The sequence below is a fragment of the Otolemur garnettii genome, unplaced genomic scaffold (genome assembly GCF_000181295.1).
Source record: "Otolemur garnettii isolate 467f Iridium unplaced genomic scaffold, OtoGar3 scaffold00049, whole genome shotgun sequence".
NCBI classification, from domain to species: Eukaryota; Metazoa; Chordata; class Mammalia; order Primates; family Galagidae; genus Otolemur; species Otolemur garnettii.
The window spans coordinates 5225974-5249560 of NW_003852444.1; the positions used below are offsets into that span (position 1 = coordinate 5225974).

Consider the following 23587-nt stretch of genomic DNA (forward strand, 5'->3'; position numbering starts at 1 on the left):
GGAGACTCGCTTGAGCCCAGGAGTTGGAGGTTGCTGTGAGCTGAGATGCCACGGCACTCTACCCAGGGGGACAGCTTGAGGCTCCTGTCTCAAAATAAATAAATAAATAAATAAAATAATTAATTTAAGGTCAGGCACTGTGGCTCATGCTTATAATCTCAGCCCTTTGAGAGACCAAGGTGGGAAGATCCAGAGACTATTCTGAGCAACACTGCAAGACCTCATCTCTCTAAAAAAAAAAAAGATATGTTTTTAAATCTACAACTAAGATCATGGTATAAAAACTTGAACACCTTCTCCTTAAGATCAGAAACAAGGGTAGCATCTGTAGCTCAACCTCCCCATACACCAGAGCTGGCAGGTTCTAATACAGCCTGGGCCTGCCAAACAACAATTACAACTATAACCAAAAATAGCTGGGCATTGTGGCAGGCACCTGTAGTCCCAGATACTTGGGAGGCTGAGGCAAGAGGATCGCTTAAGCCCAAGAGTTGATTGCTATGAGGTTGTTGTGAGCAGTGACGCCATGACACTCTACCGAGGACAACAGCTTGAGACCCTGTCTCAAAAATAAAATAAAAGATCAGAAACAAAGCAAGAATATCCACTCTTAGTACTTCTATTCAACACTGTATAAGTTCAAAATGATAATATAAACAAATACAAGGTAGGATAATATAAAATACAATAAAATTAAAAGATTATAAAGGAAAAAGTAAAACTATTCACAGAAAACACAACTCCATATAAAATCCTAAGTAATTTACAAAACACTCTACTAGTGCTAACACGTCAATCTGGCAAGGTTACAGGATAAAAGGTCAATTACAAACATCAATTACATTTCTTTATACTAGCAACAAACTGTTGAAATAAATGAAAAACCATTAGCCAGGCATTGTGGTGCATGTCTGTAGTTCCAGCTACTTGGGGGTTGAGGCAGGGGGATCACTTGAACCCAGGAGTCTGAGGTTGCTGTCACATGGCACTCTACCCAAGGCAACAGAACAATACTTTGTCAAAAAAAAAGGTAGGAAGGAAAGAAGAGAAGGGGAAGAAAGGGAAAGGGAGGGAGGGAAGGAAGGAAGAAAAGAAGGAGGAAGATTGAAAACCAATATCACCTAATAGGATCAAAAATTAAAATATTTAAAGATAAATGTAACAAAATACATACGAAAACTCCATCCTTAAAACTTATAAAACATCACTGAGAGAAAAATTTGTAAAACTTTAAAAAATTTGTAAAACATCTTCCTTCTTCATTGGTTGGAATACTCAGATTGTTAAAATGACATAGCTTCCCAAATTGGTTTACAGATTCAAAGCAATCTCAATCAAAATCCTAGGAGGCTTTTTGATATAATTGACAAGCTGATTCTGAAGTTTAAATGGAAAGTCAAAGGACCTAGGAAAGGCAAAATCATTTTGAAAAAGAAGAATAAAGTGTAATGTTGGTGTAAAAATAAACAAGTATATCAGTGAAACAAAACATAGAGTATGAAAATAAACCTGTATTTAATAAAGTTAATTAATTTAAACAAAGGAACAAAGCACTCCCACAAAGCTTCTTTTTATGGAAAAAAGAAAGTTTTTCAACAACCGGCTATCTATATGAGGAAAAAACAAAACTTGATCTATACCCCACAACACATAAAAAGATTAATTCAAGATGGATCATACCTAAGTATAGAAATTAAATCTTCAAGATCCTGGATAGGTAAAGATTTCTTAAACAGAACATTAAAAAGCAAGAATATTACAAAAAATTAACAAAATGGACTTCATCAAAATTAAAATCTGCTCATCAGAAATCATCATTTAAAAAATGAATAGGGCTCTGCACCTGTGGCTCAATGGCTAGGACACCAGCCACATACACCAGAGCTGGCAGAATCGAACCCAGCCTGGGCCTGCCAAACAACAATAACAACTGCAGCCAAAAAATAGCCGGGTGTTGTGGTTGGTGCCTGTAGTCTCAGCTACTCGGGAGGCTGAGGCAGGAGGATAAATTGAGCCTCGTTCCAAGTTGAACCAGAGTTCAAGGCTGCAGCAAACTGTGATCACTGTACTGTACTCCCAGCCTAGGTGAGATAGCAAGACCCTATCTCTTTAAAAAAAAAAAAAAAAAAAAACAGAAAAAAGAAAATATCCAAACTGAAGTCCAGAGAAGAAAAAGGAATGTGTAAAAATAGGAGCATTAGACACTCGTGTAATACCAAACAGCCGTAATGGACCGGAACTCTAGAAGGAGAGAAGAGGAGTCAAGCAGAAGAAGTATTCAATGAGATAAAGGTGGAGAATTTTCCAAAATTGATAGAAAACATCAACTCACAGAATCCAGAATCTCAATGCATACAAACATATAGCTAGATGGTATTTCTCAGCCTTCCACCACTGGCTTGGCCAATGTTTGCAGGCAGAAGTGATGTTGCCACACCTCCAGATCTGACCTCCATCTCGTCTAGGCTAACATGTGCTGTACCAAACTCCAAATCTCAGAGCCTTTATTTCCCTTGCAGAGTTTGTTGCAGGAAATCTGTCCCCCACATATTGGCTTAGCATTCCAGGAAGCTTCGGTCTTCTGGAACCTCCAAACTGACCAATCACTACAATGGAGGGAGGGAAAATGTGAAGTGGGCATTGGTTCCTAAATAAATCCACCTTAAAATGACACGTGCCACTTTTCTTCGGCTAAAGCAAGTCCTATGGACACTTAATTTTTAAAAGGCCAGAAATATAGACCTTCCCTATGACTGGAAGGAAGGGAAAGTGGAAAGTCTTGGGGCATGGCAGTTGTGTCTGCCTCATCCCTTAACACACAACCTGGGTCAACTGCTACATTCAAGCTGGTCCCTAACCAAGCTGGGGAACCAAGCTGGGGAACCAAGCTGGGGAGCCAAGCTGGTCCCTAACGTTGACCTGCACTGGTCTGTGATGTGAGCAGGAAACACAGTTGTCCCTCAGTATCCATGGGGGATTGGTTTCAGAAAACCCTTGGATATCAAAATCCCTGATATAAAATACCATGGTGTTCCTGGAAGTGAGAACAATGTAACCCAAAAATTTCTACCCTCCTATTAATTTGAAATAAAAAGCAAATTCAAAAAATGCCATAGGGTTTGCATATGACCTACACACATCCTCCTGTATACTTAAAATTATCTCTAGATTACTTATTATACCTAATACAATATAAATGGTATGTAAATTGTTGTTACACTTCTTTTTATTGCTGTATTGTTACTTTTTATTTTTTTCCAAATATTTTCGATCCACAGTTGAACCCACAGATGCAGAACCCCTGAATATGGAGCACTATGTAGAGTGTAGATCTTTACTTTAACCCTGGGAAATTTGGGCACTATTACAGAAGCTGGCACACTCTGCGTAGTTCTCTACTCAACTCACATCATGGTTCGAGTTAAACAAGATAAGAATAATATTAGGTTTTTATTAAGCACTTACTGTGTGTGAAATGCTTTGCCCAGCACCAGGCCCGTAGTAAGTCCTTAATTAATGTTGTCATCTTTATTCCAATTTTGTCTTAGATGTGTGTGTGTGTCTACTGGAAAGAATTCTCCCGACTCCAGGATCCAGTGGACATTGTAAGCAGCTGAGCCCCTTCTCATCAGTGGCAGAGAGATACCTCCCCCTCCTCCCTCCTCGGAGCTGGCCCGTTGAGCAGGAGACATGCCTGCCACCGGAGTACCTTCCCAAGGACCTGTGGGGATGGATCTGGGCTCAAATCTTGGCTTCACCACCTCCAGGCTGTGTGCGATAGACAAGTCCCTCAACCCCTCTGAGCCTGCTTCCTCCTCTGTAAGCACGGCTGGTAACACTGACCTGGCAAGGTTGTAAGGAAGATTCACTAAGAAAACAGTTAATCCACTAGGATAGTGCCAAACGCTGCCACCCTAGTAAATCCTCCTTAAAAAGTGCCTCCTGGTGGGTGGCACCTGTGGCTCAAAGAGTAGGGCTCTGGCACCATATGCCAGACATGGCGGGTTCAAACCCTGCCCCAGCCAAAATCTGAAAAAAAAAAAAAAAAGTGCCCGATGGGCAGCCTCCATCACCACAAAATATGTCTGCGGTGGCCTGGAATGTGTGCTCTGGCCACTACCAGTGCTCTTCCCACTCTGGTGATTACACGGAGACCCGGGCTGGGATTTCAGTTTGAATCTGCCAAGAGAGCACCATCCCTGGCTGTGAGCTAAGCACATTCTTAATTCCGTGGAGTCACCTTAACAAGGAAAAACTTTATCAAAGGGGATGAGGAGTGAGGCTTGGGGAGGTGTGGGTCCCATGGGCCCCTCTTGTCAAAGGAGACATAAACTCTGGGGGTCTGAAACAAGCAGTGTGTCCATCCTCACTGCTGCTGTCTCTGCTCGCTGCCAGCGTAGCACAGGGTGCCAAGGCAAGTAAACCAGGCCTGACTCAGCCCACAGGGGGGCCTGGCCGCTTTATAACCTTGCAAAGATTTTCAGCATTTCTGAAGTTGGATGTTCCAGTGTTTTGCTTTTCTTTTGTGCGTCCTTCCCTGGTGGGAAGCAGATAGGAAAAATCTTAAAACATTGGTACCACGTTTTGCCAAACTGATTTTGAATTGTTGCATGGTCCCAGGACAATCCCAAGAACAGGACGGCTTATTTGCCATTGGGCTTTAAATGCTTCAGGCAGCAGGCTTTGGATAATTTAATAAGAAATGAAACCTGATTGGCAGGAATTATCCATTCCTTGACCTCTCACATTGCTTCCCTGCACTCCCAGGGCAGGAGGAAAGCAGGGCTCTGACCCCAGGCCAGACTCTGAGGACCCTGCCAAGGTTACTCACCTGTGACAGCATTACCTGCCTCGGGGCATGTCTTAGAGAACTAGGGAAGTGCCCCGTGTAAAGCAATTTCAGATTAACACAAGGGTAGATACAATTAGGTTGCATTGTTTGCATTTGTTAGGAAAAGTCCCAGTTGTATTTGGGACCAGGAGGTGTGCCATGTACCCCTACTTTGTACTCATTAGGAGGAAGCTTACTGAGCTTAATTAAGAAACACACTTTTTTTTTTTAAGACAGTCACACTGTGTCACCCTCAGTGGAGTGCCATGGCGTCACGGCTCACAGCAACCTCAAATTCTTGGGCTAACAAGATTTTCTTGCCTGAGCCTCCCAAGGAGCTTGGACTACAGGCACCCACCACAACACCCAGCTATTTTTCTGTTGAGGTTGTCACTGTTGTTTTAGCAGGCTTGGGCTGGGTTCGAACCTGCCAGCCTTGGTGTATGTGGCCACTGTGCTACGGGGGCCGAGCCAAGAAATACACTTAAATTTGCGTATTTCCCTCATATGGGCCTGTAGTTGTTCATCTACTAGTTTCAAATAAGTTTTGAGTACATGGGCTGCTTGTTTTTCCATTCTTGAGATACTTTACTAAAGAGAATGTTCTTCAGCTTCATCTAGATAAATACAAAAGATGTACCATCAATCCATGAATGGATTAATAAACTGGTATACGTATACCACTGACTATAATTCAGCCATCAAAAAAGATGCCCTGAAGCTTTTGAACGCTCCGTCTTTAAGGGGAAGATCTGGTGAGAACCACAGGCCTGTATGCGACTGAGAACAGGTGGGAGAGACCCCCACCCGGAAGCAGCAGCAGCTGACCACTTTCTCAGCTCTCAGCCCCTCACTCTCACCCTTCGCCCCACACCCACTAGAGACCCCCAGCCACTAAATTCCCTTAACTTCGTCATTGCACACCCTGAGTCCTCCCACTGGCTTCCCAATAAAGACAAAATATAAAACTATGAAATACCCCTATTTTATGAAATATCCAGAAACCATGCAGAAAAGTTTAAAAAAAAAAAAACAAGTTGGCAGTTTTGTCTGAAGACCATCAAGCTAGTTAAAGGCCAGAGCAGAGCACAGCGGGACCTGGTTTCTCTATGAGCTATTTTCTGAAAATGGGCCAGGACCCAAAAGTCACCTGCCTCTTGTCCGCCTGGGGTATCAGAAGGAGGCCAAGAGGACCAGGCTCCACTGCAGCCTGAGCTGGGGCCTCAGTGTGGGGAGGAGGCTCAGGGCCCAGGGGCAATGCTAGCACCTCCCCAGGCAAACCAAGGGGACAGGGAGAAGCCAAATGACCCTTGCCAATGCTTCTCCTGCCCAATGTAAACTTCACCCCACTTCCCTGCTCACTTCACTCACTCCTCTCCCAAGGCAGAATAAACCATGTTTTAACTATATTCCAGAATGTTCTAGGGCTTTCTGAGCTCTTTTTTTTTTTTTTGAGACAGAGTCTCACTATGTCGCTCCTGGTAGATGCTATGGCATCACAGCTCACAGCAACCTCAAACTCTTGGGCTTAAGTTATTTTCTTGCCTCAGCCTACTGAGTAGCTGGGACTACAGGTGCTCACCACCACACCTTGCAGTTGCCATTGTTTTTTTGTTGTCGTTTTTTTTGAGACAGAGTCTCACTATGTCGCCTTCAGTAGAGTGCAGTGGCATACTAGCTCACAGCAATCTCAAACTCTTAGGCTTAAGCGATTCTCTTGCCCCAACCTCCCAAATAGCTGGGTCTACAGGTGCCCACTACAACACCTAGCTATTTTTTGGTTGTAGTTGTCATTGTTGTTTGGCAGACCCAGGCCAGGTTCAACTCACCAGCTCCAGTGTATGTGGCTGGAGCCCTAGCTGCTGAGCTACAGGCACCGAGCCAGTTGTCATTATTGTTTAGCAGGCCTGGGCCAGGTTAGAACCCGCTAGCCTCAGTGTATGTGGCCAGTACCCTACCCGCTGAGCTCCGGGCATGCCCACTGAGCTCTTTCCTTTGCTCCCTATGGATTCCATGGAGCTCCCCATGCCTGGAGTGGTGTCTGGCCCCTGGTCAGTGTGAATAAACACATGTCATCTTGAGTTGACTATTAATGAAGGAGTTGGAACAGACCACAAACTACAGCCAGCTGAGATTAACTCAGTGATTTCACAGAATTAAATAAAGCCCAGAGGCCATAAGATGCATTTTTTTACCCTTAATTCCCACACATGACATCTGTGGAACCAGAACAAGTGCCTCTCTGAGGTGGCCCCCAAAAACTGACCCCAGAGACGGACACCTCCCCAAGCTATGACCCTGGAACAAATGACAGCACCCATCTCTGGACACCAGTCATATCTTTATTCCATCAGTGACCAATACAACAGCACCACGGACACAGCAGGGGCCCTGCCTGAGAGCCCCAGGCAGGGCAAAGAGGGTGAATGCAGGGGACTTGGCCCAGGGGAGGGGGAAGCCGTCCCTGCCACCTTCCCCAGCAACCTGGGAGCCACCTCTGGAAAGCAGAGCTACTGTGCCAACAGGAATACAGCCTGTGTCAAACCCCATTCTCCAAGGCACCAGGGCTGCAGTGAGAAAGGACTTATGAGTGGCTCAGGATGGACTCTGAACTTGAGAAAGGATTGTGCCTGTGTGTACACGTGCGTGTGCTTGAGCGTGTGTATGTGTGTATGGGGAACAGATGCCTACACTACTTAGCATGTGGGCCACATGACCTGCCTGGGGACAGAGGAGACCAAGAGCCAAGGACTCAGTGTTCCAGAGCCTGGGAGATGGGCCTAGGGTGGAGACCACCCCCACCCCACCCCACCCATCCACTGTGTCGCTTTGGAGAGGGCAGGCGGCTCCCACTGGAGGCAGGTCAGGAGCAGGCACCTCCCTGGAGCCTGAGGAGGAGGTGGACCTGTGGCCCGACCCACCTCAAGTGTAGGCCATCTTGCTGCACACCCAGGGCCGGGTCATCAGACACTCCGTCGACACCAGCCTGGTGGGCTCCACGAAGACACACTCCCCAGGGCCTGAGATGGTGAACCTGTGGCCAGGAGAGAAGACGCCAGGCACTCAGGTCCTGGGACACTCAGCCCTCCCCCACACATCGAGGGAGCACTGTGGCCTGCCCCCCTCACTGGAGCTGCCTCCTAGGACATTGTGCCTGACAGACCTTTCAGCTGGACATCCATTGACTCTCTACTTTGTCATCCTGGCCTGCCCATGGACGTTTCCTGGACACACCCTGCACTTCCCATCTGCACTTCCGCTGTCCAGGGTCAGCTCCCACATCCCAGGCTCCGAGGCACCCATGTCAGCATCTCACTCTACGCCCTGCAGGCAGCACAGGGCACCACCTGCCACAAGCCTCTCAGGGGCCTGTGTCTGTGCCCCACATCCTGGGTGGCAGCTCCCCAGCACCCTCTCATCCTGGCTCCCTGCAGTGCCCAGTTGAGTGCACAGCAGCTCTGGAGAGAGGCTGAGTTAGATTACCCTCCTAGGCCAGGGTGGACGGGATCACCCAGTATTGAACGAGCACAGCCATGCTGCCCAGGTAGTCACTGAAATCACACAGGGACCTGTGGCAGGGGGTCTCCCTTCTCAAGTCTCATGGGTTTCTCTGAACCCTACTATTCACCTAACTCAGACCCCTGCCAAGGCTGGGCTTGGCTCTCATAAGAGAGGGCGTCAGAAGGACCCCAGAAGGTGTGGCCGGGAAGGCAGGACCTCTTCAGTGTCAGAAAACTTTGCCAAAGGCCCCTTGGTGGCTAGGTGGCCAGCACTGCAGGACCCCAGCCTCCGGGGTTCTCAGAAAAAGAAACTTCCAGAAAGATACAGAGAGGGCCAAGAAGAGCAAGATCTTAGGAGCCGCTCTAAGAATAGATCTGGACAGGGGCAGGAGAGGGAGGGAGAAAAGGAAGAGGCCCTAAGGACAAAGGGCAGAGATGAAGAGTGCCCGCCACTAAGGAGGAGAGATGGGAACATGGTCCCCGGCCCTCACCCTCAGGAGGGCGGCCACAGGACTGACCGCCTAAGCCGGCCTCAGGTGAGAGGGCCAGCTCTGGCCGCCAGGAGGGAATGCGGGCATGGGTGTCCTTCCACTTTAGCTGGAGCTAGACAGACGCAGACCCAGAGCCTCTTCCTTCAGCCACAGGGTCTGTTCTAGAAGCTGAGGTTCTCTTTCCTTTGCCAGCACTTCCCTGCATTGCCCTAAGCCTAGATTGCCACTCCCACTGCCACAGCCACACACCTGCCACCCCCACGCCACCCACTCACATCCACACCACTGGCCATACAAGTAACATTGCCCTGCACACACTTCTGCAGTACCCCTGCACCAAGACGTGTTTGCTCTAAGAGAATGTGGCCAAAACACGCGGGAATGCCCTTATTCAGAGCCCCTTTCTTCCATAGTGACAATCCTTGGGTGGTACATGTCTGCCCAGAATGGAGGCACCATCTCCTATCCCCACTAGAGGCCAAATATAGTCATGTGACCAACTTCTGGCCAACAGGGTGAGAAAATCCAGGGACACCCTCTCCTCCCTGTTCTCCTTCTGGTTGAATGGGACATGTGAGCCACACTGCCCCGTGGAGGAGTCACACATGGAAGGGGCCTGGGCCCAACCCGATGAGGCTCTCATAGCTACTACACAGGGCACAACCTCCAAGCCAGCCTGGGTTCCTCTGGGAGAGAGCAGAGTAAAGCCATCGTCATGACTGCGTCTCTGGCACAGGCTATTAGACCCAGGACTAGCATCTCTAGAAGGGGGCTTAGGCTTTCCCCAGTCTAAGCCTGGTAGCCAGAAGATGAAGTCTCAGCTCACGTGTCTGGGTCAAACGGATCCCCATTGACCCAGTGGAATTCGTCCCCAACTCTGCGTAGTCCAATCCAGGGCTCCCTCCTCGTAAACTTGAACATAAATTCCTGCACCAAGGAAAGAGAGAAACCTCAGGGTCAGGTGTGGTCTCCTGAACACTCTCACAGCCCAAGACAGACCTCATTTCAAAAGATCTTGGTCCCTGTGAGACCGTCTCAAAAAAAAAAAAAGATCCTGGCCCTCGGATTTACAGACACTGGGAGGGTGACTGATATCTCACTATACTCTGAAAGTGAGAGCTGGGTTAGAGAATGTTCCCTCAGCTAGGAGCTGCTCCCTGACCTTGCAGGAGTTGCCTCCACAGCCCCTAGCTCTGAGTGCATCACTGTGCCACTGCGCCACCACGCCAGGAAGGTTGCACAGGGACATCCTCCCAGCCCAGCTCAGCGGCCCACAGTCCAGCATTCCTGATTTGCAGGAAGCTTGGGGATTGCCCACTGAATGGATGAGCTGGGACGAATCTCAACCCTGAGGTTGGTAGTCCTTCCATCTACATACTTCTGGGACTTTCTCTCCAGAAGGCAGACATAGTACTGTGTATCAAAGACAAACAGAAGTGATTTTTAGATTATCTGCTATTTTGGATGGTTAAACACTGTTAACCACAAAATCCAAAATGGCCGACAGGCTGGTTAATTGGTTTCTTAACACATTCCTATCTATAAAACCATTTTGGGTGTTCAAGGAGAGCTCATGTTCTAATTTGGATCAGTAGAAAATAAGAGTGAATTTTTGCATTTCACAGTGCCTTTATAATTGTAATCCTTACACTTTACAATACTGAGTTTAGCACAGCCAATAAATAGCCTTGAATTGAAGTAAGTGTCCTTGACAATAGAAATGGAAAGTGGAGCCACTCAGTGACCTGCACAGAGCCTATGGAGTATGGTGGCTGGATGACATGTCACAGGGCACCCTGCACACTGGGGTGTGGCTCTCCCCTTAGAGTTGAGGTGCAGGTGCCGAGGGCCCCTCTCCCCACCCCAGCGCACTCACCAGCTCCTTCTGGCTCTGGATCACAGCCAGCGTGGCCTCGTGGGTGTGGCAGTACTGCCTGCCAGTGTTCCAGTCTCTCGGTTCCTCAGAAAAGAAGTAGCACTTCCTCCCGTAGAGCAGCCAGTCCTCCGGGCAGGGCGCCTCACACTTGATACAGCCCTTGGAGGCTGCGGGAGGAGAGACAGGCTCTGAGTCTGCCAATGCTCCTGGCTACCACCCTGTCCCACCAAATCCCACTCTGCCTCCCAAGGCTTCCTCCACCCATCTCAACTGCTGTCACTGTGGCTGTCCTCATGGGTGAGCACCTGTCACAGCGCTTGGAGGTAAAGCCTTGGTGGCTCAGCGAATGAATAATGGTGGGCTGGGAGGCACATCCCCATAAGGGCAAGTGACAGCAGGTCAGCCCCTGGCGTAGATCCGCCTGTGTCTCTGAACTCCCCAGGCGAGGGACCTACAAGCCACGTGTCCTTTCTCTCCAGCCGAGGTGGAAGGCACTGGCAGGATGGACTGCCCACTTCCATTAACTACACCTCATTAGCTAACAAGGCCACCTGTTCCACCACTGGACTGCTGGAAAGTTCCTTTTAAATATTTAGTCCCAATCTCCCCTCTCATGACCTAGACCTACTGATCCAGGATCTGCCTTCTGGCATGACCCAGAGCAGACTCATTCCATCTCCTTCCTCCTACCGGAAGGACACCAGCCTCCCCTGCCATATCTTCATGATCCCAGCAGGGCCTGCTCACTGCAGTGTCACCATATTGCCACCAACCCGCCGCCATGAGGACAGACTGGGACACATCAAATGTGGCTCTACCAGCAGCCAAAGTGACTACAATGCTGCTTTCCAGGTGTCACAGGCGCTCCAGTCTGCAGACCGCTTCAGTGAACAGACTGTGCGTATGCATGTGTGCACTCTTCTGGGAAGGGAGCCCAGAACTTCCATCCGAGTCTCAGAGGACCTCCTTGCCAAAAAGCATTAAGCCACAATCTTAGATTATTTTCATATGATCTGTTTCCAAGCCAGGTCTCCCCAGTGTCCAGAACATGTGAAAACCACGTTTAAAATCTAAATGCAGAAGCTTATATTTATTTCTTCCACAATTATCTCACTGGCTGATCATTTGAGTTTTTACAGATAAACTTTAATCTTGATTTTTTTTTTCCCATCTGTCACTTGGAATTGCGGATTTGGACTGTATCAGCTATAAATTCCATAAGCATATTTTTGTTTTTATAAAAGTGAACAGGCCCACAATACTCAAGCCCCTAGGGATCTCCAGCCATGTGGACACCAGTTAATGAATCGACACTTCCTGGGCTCATCTGTTCAGTGAGATTCAAGTCCACTTGGGAGTATTGACCATTTCAACCACTTCTCCACAAGGATCTCCTAAGAATCTCTGTGGGGCTTTATTGAAATCACAATATGCTATGTCTACACATTGCTCTGGCCTCCCAACCTAACAAAGGAGTTAACCTGTAGTGATTATTCCAGATGAACCCAAGCTGGACCCATTGCTTGCCATATCCATTTCTGAACACTCACCAGCCTCCGGCTTGTCATACAAGCCCTACAGGGAAGGAACTGGTAGGAATTGATATTGTCAGTGGACTTTTTCCCAGACTTGGAGAAATTCACCTCTGGTCTTATGATATTCCTCAAAGATTAAAGACAGAGATGCTGAAATCACTTTTGCAAAGTGTTCAGGACCCATGACATACTTTGACTTGAATCCCTTAAAAGTAGCCACATTCCCAGTTCATATAGCCCCACTTGTCCTTAGTGGCAGGTTTTTATTTGTTTGACCCTTTCAGTTTCTCACACCTCTCCCACTTAGAATGTTCTGTTCCTTTGACAGGATCTGGAATATGGCACTCCAAAATACGCCACTTTGGCATAAGGATCATTTTGAGTTGAAGACAATTAGGAATCAACTGATGTCTCAACCGTTCTCTGCACACTCCTTTGATGTGCCTAAAAGTAGGGTATACACTTCCCTTTGAGGAAGGTGCTGGCCAACCCCCATCCCCACCCCATCAACCTCTTACTAGAGGGAAAAGTGACTCTTATCAATGAACACACCAAAGAATCAACACCAAGCTGAGTTTGCAAACAAACCGTGCTGAAACAGTCACCGTCTGTCATTCCCCATGTATGTCCTAACCATTTCCCTACAATTTACCATTTCTTGAAGCCCAAACTCTCTTTCCTTTGCTAAAAAGGCATATACACCCTGAGTCTAAATGCTTCTTTAAGTTGTACTTCTTTTCCATGAACTCCCATGCACATAAACATTAATAAAAATCGTGTGCCTTCTCTCCTGTTAGTCTGCCTTTGACAGTTTAATTCGCAGGCTCCCAGGTACTGAACTTAAGACAGTAGAGGAAAAGTTTTTCCCTCCCAAACCCTCTACCTCCTGATCTCAGAGAAGTCCTACCCATTCTTCAGGGTTCAGTGTTCGTGTCTCCCCTTCTGGGAAGCCACCAGGCAGGCATTGACGCCTCTATTACCGCAACTTACCTCTGGACAAAAGAAAAAATGTCTTTTTTTTTGTCCTTACCACATAGCCCAGGACCTGACACATTGCAGGGCTCAGTAAATGTTTGCTGAATGAATGTGATCTTTAGAGACCCTTACCCCCAAATTATCTCCTTTAAGAACCACTGCCTGCCCCAAGTTTGTTCTGCATTTGGTCTGAATTCTGAGCTCTCACAGCACTTACCTAAGTAACAACTCTGCTTTACCTCCAGGGCTTAATAAAGGGGACAACTATAATCCATGTGTGAATACTAGGGGTGCAAAAAAATGTACACACATTTTAAGGGTTGTTATCTATATACTACTTTTCATACCATAATCAGAAGTGTCTGGATGCTGATGGCAACCACTTTGAGCACCTCTGGTCATTACGAAAGTCAAACGTGACTTGTATTCATCTTTTGTTATCAGTATATATTGAGCATTACAATTTTAATACAGTTTTTTTCCTTTCTTAAAATGTGCATACATTTTTTTGTCACCCTCAGTATATTATTTTAGGCTAAAATCCCATCAACAGCCAACACTATGTAATTTCTACTTACTTTGTCACCCACAGAAGCCTGGACTGTCTCTGCCTAATTGCAGGGGCTTTTGACAAAGGGTCCAAAAGCTGAGATCAGGAGGTAGAAAGGGTGTACACAGGGAACTGCACAAATGCTCCAGCATGCACGCTCACCCAAGATGCTCATCACCACCAGAATGGCAAACAGAAGGACCGCAATGGCACCCAGCAGGAGACGCGTGGTAGTGTCTGAGGAGAAGAGAGAGGAGTTCAACTGCCTGCCCCACTGCCAGCTCCAGGCCCCGCTAGTGAGAAACCTGGGGGGTGGAGCCCAGCGAGGTGAGTTTTAACAAGCGCCCCCCCCCCCGGTGACACTGAGGCCCACTGGAGTTTGAGAACCGCTGCTCTGGAGCACAGCTCTCATGCTGTGGTTCCCCTGCTTGAAACTCTCCCCACAGGGCTGCCCACTGCCCACAAATTCCTCCTGTGATGGGCAGAGCTTTCCACCTTGACTCTCCCACAGCCTTGCCACCTGGTGCTGTGTTTCAGCTAGTCGGACTCCTTAAAATAACCCATTCATTCAGCCTTTGCAGCCCTGCCCCTGGGTCTTTGCTCCCAAAGTTCTCCTCCTCCACCTATCCCTCTTGAAACCACCTACCTCTGCACCGTCCATCCTCTTCCTGATACTCTGGGCTCTCCCTTTTTATTTTCATTTATTTATTTCCTTTGTTATCACTTAACATTTACATTTTATACTTTGTAAAAGAATCCTTTTAATGTCAGAGATATTTAAAAATTGTGATAAAATATGTATAACATAAAAGTTGCCACCTTGACCATTTTTAAGTGTACACTTAGCACCATTAAGTACGTTCACAAAGTTGTGTAACCATCATCACCATCTGTGAAACTTTTCCAGCATCCCAAACAGAAACTCTGTACCCACTAAACAACCACACCCCATTCCGTCTCCCCAGCCCCCAACACCCTCCCTTCTACTTTCTCTCTCTCTGAACCTGATGACTCTGGGAAGCTCATATAAGAGGAATCACACAGTGTTTCTATTTCAGTGCCTGGTTTCTTTCATTTAGCATGTTTTCAAGGTTCATCCATGTCGCCGCATGTATGAGAACTTCATTCCTTTTTAAGGCTGAATAATATTCTGTTGTATGGACCTAACCATACTTCATTTTTCCAGTCACCTGCTGTAGACATTGGGGTTGGCACCACCTTTTGACTATTGTGACTAGTGCAGCTGTGAACATTGTATACAAAGATCTGCTTGAGTCCCTGCTTTCAATTCTTCTTGGGTATACGGCCTATGAGTGAGTTTCTGGGTGACATGGTAGTTCTGTTTAACTCTGTGAGGAAGTGGTCTGGCATGGGGGCTCACCCCTGTTATCTTAGCACTCTGGGAGGCCGAGGTGGAAACATCCCTTGAGCTCAGGAGCTCAAGACCCCCCTGAGCAAGAGATAGCCCCCATCTCTACTAAAAAAAAAAAAAAAATAGAAAAATTATCCACATGCTGTGGCAGGCACCTGTAGTCCCTGCTACTTGGGAGCCTGAAGCAGAAGGATCTTCTGAGCCCAGGAGTTTGAACTTGCTGTGAGCTAGAACGATGAGACAGCAGAGTGAGACTGTCTTTTTTTTTTTTTTCTAGAAACCACCAAACTATTTTCCATGGTAACTGCATCATTTTACATTACCACCAGCAATGTACGAGGATTCCGATTTCTCTGCATCCTTGCCAATACTTGTTAGTTTGCAATATTTTTTTAAGAACTGACGCCATAATAATTTAATTTTTTATTATAGCCATCCTAGTATGTGTGAATTCCCTTAAAATTTTTGCCATCTCAGCCAGTAAGTGTAGTTAAGTATAGCTACTTTGTCATGAATCCTTTTTTAAATGTTTCTTTTTAAATGACAATTATGCATAGACATAAATGAAAACAGTACTCCACAACCTAGTGTTGGTCTATAAATTGTCATTTATCCATTAGGATGTAGGTACTAAAATGGAGAGAAAAACTTTGTAGCAATTCAGCATTACCCTGACATCCAATCACATGATTGTGTTTCTAATAATTCATTTTCATTGTATTTTACAAAGGATTTGAAAAAGAAACCTGTTCCTTTCATTAAGGATAGTCTGAAAAGCACAAATTAAAAGAATCAAGAAATTCTAAAAGGCTTGGTTAAAAATATAATAATAATGGCATTGCCCTTTTTCCAGGGCCAACCACTTTCAACTCTTTTAACTCTCTCAGTATTCCCTCCAAGTATCAAAATGGCATGTGTACATCAATATGCCTAGAGTTTTCCATTTTAGATATAATGTACTGACTTTCCCCTATAATGATGAAGACTTAATTCTCCTTGCATTACCATCCCACCCTGACCACTTACTCCCTGCCCTCTCAATTGATAATCTAGTTTTATCTTCTTATGACAAAGTAAATGTGTCCTGGGCAACACTATGCAGGTACTATGATCTCTTCATTTCTAGAGAACTTTTTGTCTCCCTGTTAGTTAATCATGTTTTTCTTTCTCCTTCTTTTAGTCTTCTGTGGCCTTTTTATTTCAACCCCAAAACTCCTCTTAGATAATGAGACTAAATCAGAAATTCTGTCTCACCTTTGTCTCCACTAGTTTGGGCTGCCGTAACAAAACTCTCATGGATTGGAGGGCTTAAACAACAGACATTTATTTCTCACAGTTCTGGAGGCTGGAAGTCTGAGCTCAGGGAGCCAGCATGGTTGGGTTCCAGTGAGGGTTCCTTCCTGGCTTGCCTTCTCACTGTGTCCTCACACAGCAGAGAGGGAAGTTCTGGTGTCTCTTTCTTTTTCTATAAGGGCACTAATCCCTTCATGGGGGCTCTACCCTCATGACCTCATCTAAATCTAAAGACCTCCCAAAGCCTCACCTTTTCAATAACATCACCTAAATTCAACGTGTGAATTTTGGGAGGAAACAACATTCAGTTCATAACAACCTTCGCCAAGAAGTGTTATGGAACCTTCTGACCTGCTGCAATCTGGCTGGCTGTTTTCTAAGCCCAGCTGCCACCCTGGGGTCTCTCTATACCAACAGCCAGAGAGTTTCTCTGATTCTCTCCAATGTTTTCCCCTTTCTTGGTTTACTCTCTCATCTTGGTGGAACACATTGTCAATGGCTGCCAGAGAAAGGGTACAGCAGAACCAGTGCACTGAACAAGTCCAAGGAACAAACTTTTCATGGTATTCCATAATGAATGGTGCCTCTAGGATAGTGAACTCAGAGGCCTAAGTAATATAGGAGAAAGTAATTCTCCTTCAGAATTTTAAAGGTACTACTTAATTATCTTCTAACTCTGGTGCTTCTTTGGGAAAGTCTAAAGCCATTCTTGCCACCCATGATCTTTGAGTTTCAGTTGCTTAATTTTTTTTTTCCTTTCTAGAAGGCTTTAGGATCTTTTCTCTATCACCCAGTGTTCAAGAGTTTCATCACACATTCCATGCCTTGGTTAAGCCTCTTTTCATCTATCCTAATAGGCAAACAGTGAACCCTTTCTGTCTTAAAAAGGTATGTCCTTTGGTTCCAGGAAGTTTTCTTTAATTATATCGTTGATTATTTCCTCTCCTTCATTTTCTGTTTTCTTTCTGGAAGTCATATTCTTCAAATGTTGGACTCTTGGATTGGTCCTCCAATTTTCTCATCATTTTTTCCCCCTCTCATTCACTGTTTCTTTGCCTTTTTACTCTCTTTCCTGGAAGATTTTCTCAACTTTATTTCCCTACCTTTCTACTGAACTTTTTATTTCTGTGATTATATTTTTAATTTCCAAGGATTTTTGTTTTTGTTGCTGCTGTTCCATGAATATTTCATTTTTGACATCAGCCTTCTGCTGTCAAGATTGTCCTTTTTAAGCACCAAAGGAGACAAGAAAAGCTTTATCTTTCTCTCCTACACCACTTTTAACAACAGGATTTGTTTTGTGAAGTTTGGATTTGGTCAGGGGGCTGCCCTTGGGGATGTGGAGGACCACATGTGGCCTTGAGGCTGCAGGTTCCCCACCTCTACTAGATTTTTCCTCTTGGGTAGACCAGAGTCCCAGGAGAAGGCTCTTTTGTTTTCTCTGCTGAAAGGTACAGTTCACTGGAGTAAGAGTTCACTTGGATGCTGTCCTCAGCATTCAATGTGTCATTGTTGACTTAGTTGCTGGCTGTCAATGTGGTGGTGTCTAGAGGCCTTCTCTCTCGAGAGATTTTACATGGAGTTGCCTGCTACGGCTGGGGAGAGGCTGTAAGGAATGGGAATCTAAATCCTCCTTAAGGAAATTTTCAAGCAGTCCCTCTGTTCTCAGTCACATCTTTATTCATTGCCACCACCCCCTGAGCCTTTGTGGGGGCTCCTATGGGACTCAGGTGGCTCTTCTGCTTTCTGAACTTTATTTAGTGGGGTGAAATGAGTTACTACTCATCCATATGCTCCCTAGTTCTCAATTGTAATGCTATTGTCTTCTCTCCTGTTCTTGTTGTCCTTATGGCCTTTTGAAAATCCCTTTACTGTTGTATCAGTGAGCTTCTGAGGGAAAGGGAATAAATGCATGCATTCATCTTGACCTGCAAACCCAACAAGTATTTGGAGTCTACATTCCTATGAGCAAGGTCTATGCTGGCACATAGCAAGGAGTCCCAGGACTTCAGACATGGTAAGAGCAGAGGCTCTAGCATTCTCTGGAAGACTAGGTTCTCTCTGTGTCTCCTCATTGTCCTTGGTGGGACCTTCATTATAAGCCAAGTCCCCTGGTGCTGCATGATGGATGTCTGTAGCAAGTACACCATATGCATCCTTCCTATCCCTTCTTTATGTGCTTTATGCAAGGGAGCTAAGAGCATGGCATCTGAAACCACAGCACAGTCTCAAATCACAGTTCGGCCACTTTCTAGGTATTTACAGATGGTAAGTTACTTAGCCTCTGCTGTGCTTCATTTTTCTCATCTTTAAAATCTGGTCATGGTAGTATCTGCCTCTTCGAGTTTTATGGAAATTCAACATACAATGCTAAGAACAGTGCCTGGCATGGTGAGCTCTTTTTAACTGGAAGCGATTGTGTGTACCATCATTATCATCACAACTAGAAGCCCTAAGCTCCTTTGGGGTAAGGATTGTGCATTACTCACCTTTAGATACCCTAAAATAGAGCTCAGTCATTGCCTTGCATGTTACAGAGTGCCTCCTTTGGGGTGAGGATTGTGCATTACTCACCTTTAGGTACCCTAAAATAGAGCTCAGTCATTGCCTTGCATGTTACAGAGTGCCTCCTTTGGGGTGAGGATTGTGCATTACTCACCTTTAGATACCCTAAAATAGAGCTCAGTCATTGCCTTGCATGTTACAGAGTGCCCACTGGGACTCAAAATATATGAGGGAAATTTAGTTACACTGAATGATAACATCTTTAGTCAGCCTTACGTTAAACTGAGTTTGGGCCGGGCACCGTAGCTCATGCCTCTTATCCTAGTACTTTGGGAAGCCAACATGGAGGATTGCTTGAGACCAAGAATTGAAGACCAGCCTGGGTAACACAGTGAGACTCTGCCTCTAGTAAAAGAAAAAATTAGCCAGGCATGGTGGTTAGTGCCTGTAGTCCCAGCTATTTTGGAGGCTGAAGCAAGAAGATCACGTGAGCCCCAGAGTTTGAGGATGCAGGGATCTGGGATTGAACCACTGCACTCCAGCCTGGGTGACAGAGCAGAGACTCTATGTCTAAATAAACAAACTGAGTTTGTAGAAAAGGTCACATGATAAAGGAGACCCTGCACATCTATCACCAACATCACCAGAATTGAGATGCTTCTTCATTCTTTGGGGAAGATAATTTCAAAGACACAGTAGGGGTCCCCAACCTCTTGTTCACTGTATGCCCCCATGGAGGATGGTTGTGGTGCTAGACAATCAAAAACGTCATCCTCATATTCATTCCCCGGGGCTGTGGGGTTGAGACTTCCACATGTCTTTCCTGGTGGGAACACAATTCAACTTCTAACAAATATCTAACTCGATAATCACCCCTACTACACTATGGCTCATATTATATGGAGTTTAAGGATGCAGTCTTTTGGTTCTGTTTGGGTTTTTTTCTGGAAGAGACAGGAGTCTTACTATGTTGCCCAGGTTGGTCATGAACTTTGACCTTAAGTGACCTTCCTGCCTCAGCCTGCCAAAGTGCTAGGATTACTGGCATGAGCCACTGAGCCCAGCCTACAGGTTATTTAGCATTCTAAATGTATGTGATTTAGCCTAATATTAGAAGGAACTGAAAAAGTCTGATTCTAAGCCAGAAAAATTTCCCATCATTCTCACACTCATATCCCAAAAAAGGCCCATGGCTGATATCTCTATGTAAGTCATTGGTAGCACAGCCCGGTGAGCATAATCGTGACTGTTAAAAATTATCAAATGTGGAGTTTGGTAATTTTACATTTTTTAAGAGGTTTTGCTAAATGCATATGTGTGGTTTTGATCAGGAAGTTGTGGGTTTATGCCTAATCAAAAAACTTTCAACATTAAAAATTCAGAATAAGTGACCACTAAAAAATCTATACCTGAAGGATACAAAATCATTCTGTCCATCCCCTCTCCCTCACCCCAGGAGGCCACTCTGCCCCCTGCCACCCCCAAGGCCAGAAATATCCCCATCTCAAATCACCTCTAGTGTTTCCAGAACCCAGAAGGAAGCTCTGGGTCACCTTTTCCAGCCTGTCACCCCAAGCTGGGGCTGGAAGGAAAGGTTCATATCCACAGGGAGAGAAGACTTGATCAGAGAACTTCTGTTTATAAAGCTAGTTATTCATCTAAAGAAAGTCTAAGAGACCTGGCTCTAATCCTAGCATTCTTATTTAAGAAGCTCTCTGACTAATTTAACCTGTGAGGAGGAAAAAAGCATTGAGCCCGGGGGAGGCAGGGTTGTCTGAGGAGCTGGGGAGGAGAACGTGTGCATGGGATTTGGTGGTTCCCCATTAGCCTCACCAGGCCTGGTATCCTTGACCACACAGAGAAGGGCAAACACTTCCACATCAGAGGCCTTGTAATAAGTTTCTGTTCCCTCATCCAGGCAACAGATATGACACCCACCAACCCCCGCCACGGAGAAGTGAGGACTAAATGAGAGAACTTCTGTGAAAGCCCCCAGCATCGGTGCAGCCCAGAGCAGGAGCTTGGTAAATGTTTGCATGGGTAATAATAGCAAAGAGCCCATTGGAGTGCTCTGCTTGGTCAAGCCAATATTCCCCTGTTTCTCTTAAGGCAGGTGCTTGGCTAAGCAAGGGCTGCAAAGCCCCTGTGTCCCCCGAAGCAGCAGATCCCTCATCCCATGGATGGTATTTCATTCCTCAGACTCCAGTTTGGAGTGGGAAGTGGATCTAAGGTAGGCAGACCAATAAGCCAAAGAATTTCAGTTGCACCTGCACCCCCAGGGCTACAGGATGCTCCATCTGGGGTCATTGCACGTAAGGCCCATACTCAAGGCCTTCTGTGTGGCCCTGAGAGGTAGAAATCATGGCCTGATCTAGCAAGTAAGGCAAGCAATGCTCAAACAAGTTGAAAAGTCTGCCAGTCCAAGCAGTGGAAGGCTCTGATTCAGGTCTATCAGATGCTGTGCTCTTTGTACCTCACCACACTGTCTCAGCCCCTGGCCTGAGATCTCGGCAAGGACAAGGCTGTGCCCAGGGCCTAGAACTGTGCCTGGAAGTTACAGAAAGAATGAATGAATGTGGGAGACTGATGCAAAAGCCAGCACTGGCTGACATGGCAGCCACCTGGAGAGGACCAGTCCTGGTCCTTGAGTGCCCGTCTTCTAACAAGGGACAGAGCACCCACAGAACACCCAGGAGACCCTCAGAGGACTGTTGGAGCAGGTCCCTGGCAGGGCCTCAGACTCCAGATCCTAAAACTCTTTTGGAAAAGTCAATAGGCCTGAGATGCAGAACATCCAAGGACCACAGGCTATGATGGGTGGGAATGCTCCAAGGTGGACCCTTCAGAAATGCTTATGAATAAAATGAATGGAGAAACTCAGGCAAGAGAGGGAGCAACTTCAAGAAATAACTTTGGGGGTGGTGCCCGCGGCTCAGCAGGTAGGGCACCGGCCCGGTATAGCGAGGGTGGGGGGTTCAAACCAGCCAAACTGCAACCAAAAAATAGCAGGCATTGTGGTGGGCGCCTGTAGTCCCAGCTACTTAGGAGGCTTGAGGCAAGAGAGTCGCCTAAGCCCAGGAGTTGGAGGTTGCTGTGAGCTGTGATGCCACAGCACTCTACTAAGGGTAATAAAGTAAGACTCTGTCTCTACAAAAAAAAAAAGGAAATAACTCTGGTAGGAGAGAGGCATGACATCACAGGGCAAATCCAATGGTAAGCCAGGAGACTCACATCAGAGCAAGGAGTCAGCCCTCTTCACTCCCTGCAACGTTTCTCAACCCAGAGGTTCCCTGTAGCGGCTCTTCTGCTCAGTGATGCAACAGCTTTGCTTCCTTTGTCCAACATCTCCCCCAGAGTCTGCAGACTGTGCAGAACCCTGGGCCCACTGCCTCTGGGCCAGTCACTGACATTACTGTCCCCACTGCTCCTTGCTCAGCCTGCCTGGGCACAGGTGCTGGTTGTGGCCCTCCCGTACCACTGTGCACCCTCCTCACTCACCTCCAGTCTCCATCCCAACCTTCTGGACCACCACTATTCTGAGGGCATACCCTCTGTATCAAGCCTTCAGCAGCTCCTTGAGAACAAAATCCAACCTCCTTGGCAAGGCCTGGGTGGCCCTTCCTGGTCTGGATTCTCCCACCTATTCTTTCCTCACCCTGTCCCCATCCTCCTACTCCTGGGTTGAGTTCCTCACATAGGACGGGCTAGCTCTGGCCACCTGGGCCACATGCACCCTTCTGTGTCCACTCCACACCCTCTAAGAGGCCACCTACTCCAGGAAGCCCACCTTTTCTGGCACCCTCTCCCTAAAATACGTGATCCAGGTTCCGGGTTTCCCTAGCTAATGCTGTCCAGGTCCTCTGTGGAGCTGGGACTGAGAAGCATCCAGAGTGCCGGCCACTCTCCCGCCAATTCCAGCACCTCCCACACACCACACCGCCAGCTACAACTAACAGGAGGTGCCTAAAACAACTCATGAACTTGAAATGGATTTTCCGCTTTGGTTACTGCCCCATGGCCAGTCAGGAGTCATTCCCTGAGCCATTCTGACTGGTAGGGGTTGGTGACACCGTGACCTTGCTAGGAAGAATCTGTCAGGGCCTGTCCACCCCTCCCCTGCCCCGCACCCCCCACAAGGCCCTACAACACCAACCCTGCCTTCACCCTGCTCCCCGCAGGGGCTGGCCCTACCTCTGGGGTCTACAGCTTTTGTGACTTTGTTCAAAGCGGTTTCCCTGCTACAGATTCAGGCCGCCCTCTCAACGTGCCGGTCAGGTGCGGTCCAAACAGTAAGTGTCCCCTTCACACCTGAGGAAACTAAGGCTGGGAGTGTGAGGCTTTCTCCCAAGGTCGCAGAGTCAGTTTGCTGCAGAGGTAGTGTCAAGGCTGTGACTAGAGGTGGCCCCCGTTACCTACACACCCGCCCCCACGGCCCACGAGATGCATCTGACTGCCCTGAACTGAGCGACTGCTCGGGTCGTGGGGCCGCGCTCCTCCATCCTCTGGGAGAGCGGCCAAGGTGACTCTGACCGCTCCGGGTCCGGGTCCCGGGACAGGGGTGGCGGCCGCTCCGCGCTTACCCTCCAAGGCCGCCTTCCAGCTGGTGCTACCCTCGTAGCCCGACCCGGATCGCCGCAGCTGCCCCTCGGGGCCGCGGCC

General features: G+C 47.0%; 1 protein-coding gene across 1 annotated transcript; it reads right to left on the bottom strand.

Moving 5' to 3' along the window:
• Positions 1-7753: 7753 nt before the first annotated feature.
• CLEC2L (C-type lectin domain family 2 member L) lies at positions 7754-23587 on the bottom strand (the record flags this gene model as incomplete). The annotated part of the gene is made up of 5 exons (XM_003791654.1): positions 7754-7865; positions 9649-9749; positions 10699-10865; positions 13921-13995; positions 23509-23587. Coding segments are annotated over 5 exons (534 nt in total), but the record flags the coding sequence as incomplete, so codon positions are not given.